The following is a 12472-nucleotide window of genomic DNA, read 5'->3' on the forward strand; positions in this document are numbered from 1 at the left end:
GGCTAGAGTGTCGTCCCCCTATGCCACGATTGCTGGTTCAGTCCCTGGTCAGGGCACATGCAAGAGCAACCTGTGAATGCATAGCTAAGGGGAACAACAAATCAATGTTTCTCTCTCTCCCTCTTTCTCTCTCTCTCAAATCAATAAATTTTTAAAAATTTAAAAGAAAGAAAGGGGGAAAGGGTTAATACTGGAAATAGTGTGGAATTGGTGGGAATTGGTAGTGGAAAGCATGTATAGAGGAAGAGCCGGTGATGAAGATTACACCAGATTTCTTTTTACTTGGAAGATTGAGAAGTATGGGAACCTGGACAGGGGATCCTGAAAAATATATGTTTCTCCAACTACCCCTATGCTTGGATAAAGCTGGCATTGAGACATTTATGTATTGTCTGATTGATTTCTGAGTACTGAAAAGATTTAACAAAGATTCATATGGTATTCGTCATCTGTTTTACCCTTTCCCGAGGAATACATCTAAATTCTTGGGAGTTTACATAGCACCTAGGGGAGCGGCTGCCTAGGCTGTGTATGAATCACTTTGTAAATCCAATGTGACATTACCCTAGTGGCCAATGTATATAATCTGTGTAAAGCTAGGTTTCGTAAGAGAACTACAGATGTTGATGGGTTTTGGTTCTGACTCAACTTGTTTCCTTTCAACATTCTTAAAATATTTATCCCAAGATATTTGAAATTTGGCTTTCTTTTCATGATCATAAAGTGAAAACCAGGACTCTGCTTCAAACTCAGCCCACACTCCAGTGTAGACCGTTGAACCAAAATGACGGCCCTGGCTTCCAGCGCCATCTGTTGGTGGCAGGCAGAATTGACATGTCTTGGCTCTGGCTGATTTTAGTGGCACGTGCGAGTTCCCCAGTTGAATGTATAAGTAAAGGAGCCTCGATGATTTCAAAGTCACCTGCGACCCGGACAGCCAGCAACGTTTCCTTTTCCTTTCCTCTGCTGTGCAGGTGTGGCGGGGCACGCTGGCCCGCATGCGGTACAAGAGGACCAAGGCAGCTCTGACAATTATCAGATACTACCGGCACTACAAAGTAAAGTCATACATCCGTGAGGTGGCCCGACGTTTCCATGGTGCCAAGACCATGAAAGACCACGGGAAGCACGTGAAGTGGCCAACCCCTCCTAAAGTTCTCCGCCGTTTCGAGGAGCTCCTACAAGCCATTTTTAATAGGTAAGAAACTGTTAGCATGTGTTGCATCCATCCCTGGCAGCACACTTAAATATGTAATATAAAATCACAACTCTCAGGCCAGGATACTGGCTCAGTTGTTTGCTCTTAGAACATTTTCTTTTACCTCATGTCTTCAGTTTTGCAGATCTGGCTTTCAAAGGGTATCTCTTTCCCTCTCAAAATAATGAACTGTACGCATATTTTTCCTGTAGCAAGAGGCAGCAGCATGCCGCCGCCCCCGCATCAAGCCACGCTACTTTCTTCTCAGAGCAAAAAATAACTTAAAATCACCACACACAACTCAAACTAGAATTCCTGCTAATCCTTTCAGAGTATGGCTCTCTGGCCTGCTCTCCCTTAAATTCATGAAGAATTTATAATTCATGCCACTGCCCAAGTGGCCCCTCCAGAAAGTCCTGTCTAGTGAGGCTGGGATTGGGGCCCAAGCTGGGGCCCTTTTTCAACTCTCCCAGGTGATATGAAAATGCAGGGAGAAAACAACTGTTTTAGACCACACTGTTCTTTAAAATAAATAAGCGCCCATGTAAAATTTAATACCTTTTCATCGATCTTCATTTTTTTATAAACTGCCCTGGATCTGAGTGTTAGTTATTTATGTAGTTACTTTTTCCTCATTTTTTGAGCTTATTTGTTGCCAGTGTGCACCCAGATATGTTTAGCTGTGTCTTAGATGCAGCTGATGGTCCTCAGATGTGTCATTTGGTATCATGGTGTTCCACATAGAACACTGTGAAATCACTGAGGTACTGAATGTAAATTGGTGGCAGATATCAGAAGATAAAGAAAAGATAAAGAGAAAACTCTTTAATATTGAATATATACCTCATTTGCTATTGTTTTGAAAAAAGAAATGATTGCTTATGGAAAAAAAACAGTACAGAATTATTGAAAGCAAAAATACCTTGATTCTCAAGTATAATACTACAAATGTTAGTTGTAAGTCTTGGCAGCCTTTTTAATGCACAGATAAGATTTTTTTCATGAATTGTATTCTCTGCAACCTGCATTTTTTATACCATCTAAAAAGTAGTTGTTTACATGAATACATCCTCATTTTTTCAGTGGAATAATGTAAAAATATATAGGATATAAAGTTGAAACCTTTTGCACATACACTTGTTTCTGCCCATTTTATTTCTTTCCCCTGAAATAACCACTCATTAACAGTTAGTTTGTATCCTTCTAAATCTTTGTCCTTGCATTTACAGACACACACACAATAAGAGATATAATAGTTAAGAACACAAATCCTGGAACCTGGGTTCATATTTTAGCTCTGCCACTGACTAGCTGTGTAACCTTGGGCAAAATAGTTAACCTCTCTGTGCCTCAATTTCCTTATCTGTAAAAGGGCTAATAGTAGTAGTACCTGCTCATAGGGTTGTTGAAAGGATTACAAGAAAATATGTATATAAAGCATTTCAAATCGTACCTGACACATAATAAGCATTTTTGAAATCTTTGCTTTTACTATGAGTGTGTATGCATACAAAGTCACATATTCTTTGGGCTTTTTTCCTGCTGTTTTGTTACACAAGATTATACATAAGGGTATATAACTTGACTTAAAAATAAGTCTTGAAGTTCTGGCCAGTGTGGCTTGGTTGGTTGGAGCATCGTCCTGTATACTGGAAGATTGCAAGTTTGACCCCCCAGTTGGGGCACATCCAAGAGGCAGCTGACGGATGTTTCTGTCTCTCTCTCCTCTTTTTTTTCTCCCTTCTCTCTAAAAAGCAATGAAAAAAAATGTCCTGGAATGAGGATAAAAATAAATAAGTCTTGGAGACCTATCTATGACAGTAAAGATCTGTATAATATTTTTAATGGATGCAAAGAATTATTGATTTTGATAATGTTGCACTGTGGCCTGTATGATTTTCTTTAGATTTGGAGGTCTTATGTATGGCCGAGATTGATTAATTTTTATAAAATATAGTTTATTCATTCAGGCGATATATGTTCAACACCTGCTGTGCCGCAGGCACTGCCTAGGTTCCAGGTGTATGGAGATAAAGTCAAGATGCAAAAGACAGTTCCAGCGTCTTAGGGCTGATTCAGTGACCATCTTGAAAAGAATGCATCTGCTCTGTTTGTTGACCATGCACACACACACTCTGAATGAATCTAGATAGTTGTGTTGGTCTAGTCGAAAAGCTAACGTTTCCTCTAAAGAGCCAGATAGTAAATTGTTTAGGCTTCATGGGCTACATGTGGTCTTTATCATATATTTTATGTTGTTTTGGTTTGGTTCGGTTAAACACGTAAAAACTATTCTTAGCTTGAGAACACAAAACCAGGCCATGGGCCAAATTTGACACAGGCTTTAGTTTTCCAACCCCTAATCTAGTCCCTATATTCTCTTTAATGTATTCCTGGATGTTTTGGTCTGTAGACTGCTGAGAGACCCGTGTTAAAGATTCCACTCTGATGTGGGTCTGGTTTTTTCCTGTGATCTCAGGGTGTGTCTGATCGCGTTTAAGCTCACTCCTGTTCCTCATAGTAACTCTTCTTCCTGGGACGGCTGGGAGCCTGGTTCGGGCCCAGCCTCGTCCCCTTTATCACGTTGCTGAGACTGGTCATTTTTGTGGCTGCAGCTGCTGTTGTCAGTTACGCACTTCTTTTGATGCGGTTGCTCGGTGGGATAAGCAGCCCATGTGGCTCTCTCCGTGACTGAGTAGGTCAGGTTCCGGATTCCCCGGCATACCTCTGGGGTCAGTTAGGTGTGGACCGTGTCCTGGGCCACTGTGGGCAGTGAAGAAGGCACAGGCTGACCCGGCACACAGGCTGAAAACAGACCAATAGGCAGAGCAAGGACCTCTCCCCACTGAGAATGAAACTTGGGGCTCAAGGGCAACTTGGGGCAATTGCTTAATGTGCTTCATAGTATTGTAGGGCCTGCCTGCCCCTAGTGTCCTTGACTCAGACCACAGACTGCTCCCCACCTGTCACCCTTCCAGCTTCTTTGGGAATGGTCTTAGGACTGTCCGTCCCAGTGGAGAGTTGGCCATAGAGAGCAGAGAAGAGGATACTATGGTTAATGTTGAGCCTTCACTTTTCCCGTGGCTGTTGCTTTGGCAACCGGCTGTCTCTGAGCCTCTCTGCCACGGCTGCTGTCCCCCGTCTCACCACAGCCAGCCGTTCTGTGTTCAGGGAACTGGCACAGCTCCCACCTTAAAATCCTTTACCTCCTGCCGTTGCTACAAGCCCCTGCTGCCTCAGGCTCAAGGACTCCTGGGGCCACCAGCCCTGCTGCTTCAGGGTCAAGGACTACTGGGGCCACCTTGGAGGAGGGTCCATCTCCTTCTGCTGAGTGGATTGCTCAGCACGGAGCCACTTCTCCATGAGCTCAATCCCATCTGCCTCAACTCTTCCAGAAAGTCTTCACACCCTCCAGTCTATTGACAGCACCCCCATGTTCTGGTGGTGCTTTAGATTTTTTTTTTTATTCTATTATTTCAATGGAAATTCGAGAGAGAGAGAGAGAACGTGTAGGCTCAAGCCACCATCTTGAAACAGGAATACACCTCAGGAAAATCTTCGGTGAAACCAACCTCTCTAACTTTTTGTGTATGTAAATGGGAAAAGATCACCACTTTTCTGGTGTTCCATGGAAGCCTAGTTTGAGAACCACTGGCCTTGATTATTTCAACTGATGTGAGGAAAGTCTCAGTTTGCTTCCAGCCTCCCTGCATCAAGCTCCTGTGGCGGAAAAGGGGGCTTTCAGTATCACGTAGGGCTAGGGTGCTGCTGAGGGCATAAGAGACCTTGTACTTGGTTTTCTCAATCAGTAAGCTTAGTTTTAGCCTAGGCTTTTAATTGCTTAGACAAAAAACTGTGGAGCCAACTTTCAATGCTCTTGTTCTCTTGCTCTCTTGTCCCCACATCTAATCCATCAGTAAGTCCTACGGGCACTTCCAGAACATATCCAGAACGAGTACCAATCCTTGTCTCAACCTCCCAGATCCAAGCCACCATCCTCAACCACATGCGTTACAGAAGTGGCCTCCGAATTGGTCAGCCTTTCCCCATACAGTAGTCAGAATGATCTTATGAAGCTGGACTCAGGTTTTATCCCTTTTTTGTTCAGAACCTTCCAGTGGCTTCTCACCCTAATCAGAGTAGAGGCCAGAGTCCTGGTAATGGCCTGCCTGGCTCTGCCTCTGCTTGCCTCTCCTGTTCCGCACCTTCCCGTCCCCATCCCGCTTGTCCTGCACCAGCATCACAGGACTCCTGGCTGGTGCTCTGTCTAACACACCAAGCAAGCTCACACTTCACCTCCTTTGCACTCACTGCTTTCTCTTCCTGGGAGACTCTTGCTCAAATAGCTGTATACCTGGCCCCTTCACTTCCTGAAGGTGCCTGTCACATATCCTTATCAGTGGTGCTTCCCAGACCAGCCTTTGTAAATAACCCAGCGCCTGTCCCTCCCCACTGCTGCATGGCTGTCCTCCTTTCCTTGCCTTGTTTTTTTCCATAGCACTTATGGCATCATATGAGGGAGACCCAAAAAAACTGGATTTGTCTTCTGGAGGGCAGGCCCCTTGTAGTACAGGCTTCCCCCACTAGGTGTGTTCTAGGATCCCATCTGGATCAGTGTACCAGCTGGCGTTGTTGTGAGAGGCTGTGTTCGGCTTCAGTGAATTTTTTTAAGACTCTTTCAACACATGTGCCCATTTCATCATGGATGACTTAGAAGCGCACCTGCCTATGCCACGCTCATTGCTCAGCATGGCATGAGCCCTGTGCCCCACCCTCCCCATTTACCCCATCTCTCCCTGAGCGACATTTTTGTTTGCTTGTTTCCCTGATGGAAAAAGCCCTCGAAGGGAAACATTTTGCTAATGTGGAAGAGGTGAAACAAAAAAGTGGCAGAAGCACTAAAAGGCATCAAAATCGTCAAGTTCAGAAACTGTTGAGCAGTGGAAAAACCATCTCGATAGGTGTATTGCATCAAATGAAGAGTACTTTAAAGGTGATTGACGTTTAAACATGTAAGAACAAATACACAATTTTTATAAATAAATTCCAGTTTTTTGGGACCCTCCTTGTACAAACTGTTGCCTTGTCCACGCTAGAATATAAGCACCCAGCAGAAAGGACCGTCATCTGTTTGTTCACTGCTGCGCCTCTGCTGCTTAGAACAGCGGCTGGAGTTTAGCAGATGCGTAGAAATATGTGTTGAATGAATGAATGATGAATCCAAAGTAGCTGTGCCCTAACTGTGTGTGTTACGGGGAGTCCACATTCACTAAACTCTAGTTGTTTTCAAATAGAACGCGCAATGAAGCAAGTTTCACAAATACCTCTGTTCACATAGAACTGTGTATTTTAATAAGTGCTATGTATACTTTGGAGGCATCTTTTTAGGGTAGCATGCAAGTAGTTTGGTTTAATTCTACTTAATGGTAGATTCCTGTTTTTGAGAATGAATGGTACTGTTTCTGAAGTCTAATATATTCTGTTTATTTACTTATAGATGGAGAGCATCTCAGCTCATCAAGAGCATACCTGCTTCTGACCTGCCGCAAGTCAGGGCAAAGGTTGCAGCCATGGAAATGTTGAAGGGTCAAAGGGCTGACCTTGGGCTCCAGAGGGCCTGGGAGGGCAACTATCTTGCTTCGGTAAGTCCAGGAGAAGCAGGTGGAATCACTTCTGGTCCCTTAACAGAAAAAAAAGACTTTTTCTCCAATAATTTATAGAAAGACTAACACCTTCAGAAACTAAATTTCTATGAGTGATACTAAATTAAAAGATTTTTTTTGCTTCTCAGTGTTGAATACTTGATGTTCCCCCCACTTGAAAAAGGGTGCCCTGTCTCTGTCTGTATGGATTAGGTACATTTGATAACTTGGCTCTGACCACTTAAACCTTCCCTTGCCTAATTCAGCAGCTATTTTTAACTACCACCTTTATGTCAATAATTCCCAAAGCTATATTTCATCCTGTCTCCCATTCCTTATTTTAAAATATTTATAGGACCTTTGGTGTAAAAACAACTTTTTAATAGTGTACCATCTGGGATGGGGAGATAAAAAGTGAGTGTGTGAAACTTCACAAACATAGTAATAAAGCAGTGTACTAAAAGCTCACCTTTTCGTTCGAAATGCTAAGCACAGTCATTTTACCATGTTTCCTTTTTCTTTCAGAAGCCAGATACACCTCAGACCTCAGGCACCTTTGTCCCCGTCGCAAATGAACTGAAACGGAAGGACAAATACATGAACGTCCTCTTTTCCTGTCATGTCCGTAAGGTAAGGTGATCTTGAAACAGATCTCCTTGGAAAGAAGAGATTCATTCAGATGAAAGTTACTTAAATATGACTTCAATAAACCATAACAGTAGGTACATAACCAGCTACGCCATCAGTGAGCTGGACCTGTCAATGGGGACGCATTACTGGAAGGTCTGAGGTGGCTGCATGTAAGAGGTAGGCTATAACGCTGCCCGAAAGGAAGTGGATAGTTTTGGTAACCATTTCTTTTTAAAACAGAGGGGAGACCTCCCTGAGGTCAAGGATTTGTATTTTACTGCATGTGTATCTTTCACAGCACATACTGGTCTGCCCGGTATTTAATGGCCATTGAGGACTTTTTATACAGGTTTTACTACTATTTTAAATAGGGGGAGAAGGAGGAAGAACATAGTTTGAAAAAGAGAGAAGGACATAGCGAGGTCTGGAAGGGATGGGGAAGGAGTTACGTGCTGTGAATGTGCTTGCTTTTCTGAAGCAGGATGTGCGTGGACCATTGTTTTCCTGGAGACGGTAGCAGCTGGGCAGGTGGAACAGGTGCCAGTCAGGACGTGGAAGGCAAGGCACATAGTTGGCTTGTTAAAGCCTAAGATACTTGTTTAGAAAAGGAGAGAGGGAGGAAATTGAAATAATTATAAAGCATTTTGTAAAATAATGCAAATAAATTTTAAAATGATAATTAAATGGGTGAATTTAAGAAAAATATTGCCAAACTGGCCCCAGCAGAGATATTGGTATAAATATACCCATATCCAAAGGAGGAATTAAGAAAATGTCAAAAAGTTACCTCACAGTAAAGATCCAGGTTTTGGTGATTTTAGAGGTATTTTGTTTCAAGTTTTCAAAAAATACATGGAGTGTTATTCAGATCAAAATAATGAAATATTATTTTTCAGCTATAAATTTGACAAACTTAAAATGCTGATAACAACTAGAGTTTGAGAGTGTTTAGGGAAACACTAATGGTAGGCCATAAAACAAGTCTCCATAAGTTTAAAAGGATTAAAATCACGCAGAGTGTGTTCTCTGACCATGATGGAGTGAAATTAGGAACCAATAATAGGAAGCCGTTTAGGGGATGCGCAAACAGGTGGGAATTAAATGACACAGTCCTGAGTAACCAACGGTCAAAAAAGAAATCACAGCAAAACGAGAACACTTGGAAAAGAAGACACAGCCAACCTAAGCTTACGGGAAGCCACTAAAGCCATCTTAGAGGGAAATGTAATGCCTACAACAGAAGAGATGAAAGATCTCCTGTCACTAATCTTCTACCTTAAGACACTGGTAAAAAAATAAATAAAATAAAAAGCAAACTAACCCAAAGCAAGCAAGAGAAGGAAATAATAAAAATTAGAGCAGAACTCAATAGAGTGTATAAAAATAATAGGAAAAAAACAACAAAACCAAAAATTGGTTCAAAGATCAACAAAACTGGCAAATTTTTAATCAGATTGACCAAATACTATAACAGAAGAAGGAGATTAAACTTTATTCATGTAGTTAAAAAAATACATAACTATTAGTGTTCAGACAGTCTAAGGAAAAAAGAGATCATTCAATGTAATATAAACTTCTTAACTAAATAGAAAGCAGTCAGTTTTAAACTGAGAATGAAATAAATATCATGAAAGAAAGCTTGCTGGCAGTATCTCAGAGTGGTTCCCAAGTCCCGAGTCTAGTTCTGAACTCCTTAACTCCGAACGCTGGTCTATAAGTGTGCCTAGGTTTGGCCAGCCAATCAGGGAATGACATTTGCTAACCAGATTCGCAGACCCACAGCGGGATCTGCCGTTTCAGCTATTTCAGTAAGTCCTCCTTTCTGCTATCTAGGATACTTCCTTTTTCGAGTCAAGGTATCTGGGAAGTCAAATTAGTGATCAGAACAATTGACCAAAGACAGTCGGGTGGTTTTAACAATCTTCCTCTATGACCTATGACGGAAAAGCCTGGTGCCAATAATTCTGTCTTTCCGGGTGATGACAAGTTGATCTCTCCCAGCATGTCTCCCCCTGGGTCCTTCTGGATAAAAACCGAAATATTCTTTGTCATGCTCCTGCATTTTAAGTTCAACACAAAATAATATTTCTCCACTTTAGAATCTTGTCCTCTTTAGATTCTTTTTAATCCCAAGGACATACCAAGATAAACTTGACACGATTTGAGTAGAGCCCTCTTCTTTACGCTTTGATTCTTTCCGAAGCAGCCGCTTACTATTAATATTAACCACAGTCATAAACTGCCCTTTGAGGTAGGACACTTCTGCAGACAGCCGCTCTCAGTCATAATGTTTTCTCCTGGTCTCGCTTTCCAGGGAACCGTTGCCTCTGGCCCCTGTGTGCTGATTAAACCTATAAACAGATCATTGGAAGTGTTTGGGCAAAAGCAAGGTGCTATGGATGTTTTTTCTTTAGTTGAGGATTTTAAGCTCAGGTAATAGCAGAAATAAGATGAGATCTTGTCTAATACTGAGCCTATAACCCAGTTTTTCTATTACTTTATGAATTTAAGTGGAAGAAAATGAGTGCTCCTATGCCATAATCATTTTAATTTGGTTTGAGTTTACAAATTTACATATGTGTATGAAAATTTTTTCTTTCTATTTTGGTTTAATTAAGTTATGCAGCTTAAAGCCTTCACTTTGTCACCTGATGTCCTTACCACCCACTTGGTCATGTTTTAAGGATGATGTGAGTTGCTAAACTAGAAGGTAAAGATTTATGACCTGTTCTCTTTAGAAATTACATTTTTGCATAAAAAAGAAGGTAATATTTCTAAACAGTTTCAATAAAATTGCTGCTTTGAGGTTTTTGTTTGTTGGTTTCCAGAGTAACTCATGGACGTGTCATAGAAAGGACAGTACTCTCCACTCTGCCACTGTGGCCTATTGTTTTCCGCTCTTGCGTGACTTGTGAAATTAGGCAAAAAAGCTGTTTTTTCATATTTTTTGCAATGTACTCATATTTTTCTATATGAATTCACAAAAGATGAGGAACACCACTTTTGCTTATTATTCAGATTTCATCTTAGATGTTCTCTATTCTCCGTATTCTAAGATGGATACAAATGATGATTAATGTTCTCCCACATGGGTTTCACAAACGAGTGTTCTGTTGAATCTGAATGTGTTTTCGAAAGGGGGCCCTGACTCACCGTGTCTGGGAAGTGCTGGGTTAGACCATGGAACATGCCCTTTGAGCACAGCACTCTGAGAGCCTTAGTGTGTCCGTGGGTTATGAGGATCCCAGGGAGGGCCGTGCTTTGCATGGTTCCTCAGACCAGCTGGACGCGGAACCCTTTCTTGCACAAAGTACCACGTAAGGCTAGTGTTGTGCTGAACGACCTAGAAAATGCTAATGTAGAAACTGCCATCACTTGTTTCCAGTCTTCTGACAAATACCAGTTCACTTCCGTGGTGAAAACTGTTACCACGCGACACAAATAGTTATTATTACCAAGATAAATTATTATTTCACCACATCAATTCTATTTTACTCTTAATTACAGATACCATTTTTGTCAAGACAAAAAATACGTTTTGTTTATAAGGAAATGTTTAGAAAATTGGCTGATTTCTAAAACTAGGAGGCAAGAGGAAGAAAACTGAATAAAATTCAAACCTGAATTTTAGTTTGCTGTATTCTACCTAAAACAATACATCTTCTGTGTCCCATTCTACCTGTCCTGATTTCTTTACTTAGGTGTATATCATACCAACGCTAACAGTGTTTTCCAATTAATCTCTACTTCTAGTTAGTGAGTCTAAAGATTTTCTAAGGGTAGCTGTCACCGAGCATTGCAGACACAGGCAGGGAGATGTTTTTCTCATTAAGTTTCACTCAGGACAGTCCGTCTTGTCTGTCAGCGCTCCGTGTACAGAGTCTTACAGTGATGGCTGATCGTGAAACTTCAACTTTGAAGGGAAAAATTAAATCAACTCATGGAGAAGACGCTTTATGAGAAAAGCCAATATACAAATAAATTTCAACAATTCCAACCAGGAGAATAAATAATTCCAAATCAGCAATCCATGAGCTTATATAATACATGCTAATGTTCGAGAGCTTTTTATATTCAAGAGATAGCTTACCCATCAAGGAGCTTGCCCCAGATATTAAAAAGCAAGAAGCCCACAGTTCCTTTTTCTTCAGTGAAGAAATAAAGTTTTTCCAGGACCAGACTGGGCAATGGGGATAAGCTGTTGAGCAACTGTGCTTCTATTTGCCTCTGGGGGATTTTTCCTCGACATTATGCGGCCTCCCCCATGTGCAGCAGCCACCTTCCTCTGTGTTCCCATCTGATAGTCCCCAACCTCGACACTGGTTGGCTTGTGTGGCAAAGAAGAGCTCTTGAAATTATCCTGTGGGATTTAGAGTACTCTCGAAACCAAGTGATCAGCAACGATGACACAGTAAATGCTCCGTAGGTTGCCCACTTCAGTCCTGGGTGCTGTGAGGTATGAGGCAAGAGGTACCATATGATCACGACCCTCAAGGAGCTTACTGTTCATGAAATAATAGGGCAATAAATAAAAATCTGTCATGGACATTTGAGATCCTACATTGTTTTTGTTTTCTCTGTGTATTTGTATCAAGGTATATAATTTAAATACAGGTAATACACATTATCTGAAGTATTCAGTTCAGTGAGTTTTGAGTAGTACACACACCCATGTAAATTACAACCCTATCAAGAAACAGAACAGTTTCATCACCCTAAAAAGCTCCCTCATTCCCCTTCCCAGCCACATCCCACCCCCACCAAAGGCAGTCACTACTCTGGTTTCTTTTACCATACAGAGTTTTGCTGTTTCTTGACCTTCATTATAAAAGGAATCATACTGTATTATGTAAGATTTTTACTTTGTTGTAAAGTTGTTAGTCTTTCTTATAATTTTTTTGATAACTTATTTGTAACTATTTTACAAGGAATGCAGCTTTTTTTATATACTTCCAATTTAAAACAATCTATATATTATATCTACTGAATTAGACTTATATTA

The 12472-nt window shown here is 41.2% G+C and overlaps 1 protein-coding gene across 1 annotated transcript in view; it reads left to right on the top strand.

The window, feature by feature from the left end:
* The window catches only part of MYO1D (myosin ID), a 301572-nt gene that overhangs the window by 166885 nt on the left and 122215 nt on the right, over positions 1-12472 (top strand). Inside the window, exons 17-19 of the mRNA XM_090257605.1 lie at positions 975-1198; positions 6696-6840; positions 7366-7470. Coding sequence (XP_090113731.1) covers positions 975-1198; positions 6696-6840; positions 7366-7470 — 474 coding nt within the window. The remainder of the gene's footprint in view (positions 1-974; positions 1199-6695; positions 6841-7365; positions 7471-12472) is intronic.

The sequence above is a fragment of the Furipterus horrens genome, unplaced genomic scaffold (genome assembly GCF_987537825.1).
Source record: "Furipterus horrens unplaced genomic scaffold, mFurHor1.1.pri manual_scaffold_11, whole genome shotgun sequence".
NCBI classification, from domain to species: domain Eukaryota; kingdom Metazoa; phylum Chordata; class Mammalia; order Chiroptera; family Furipteridae; genus Furipterus; species Furipterus horrens.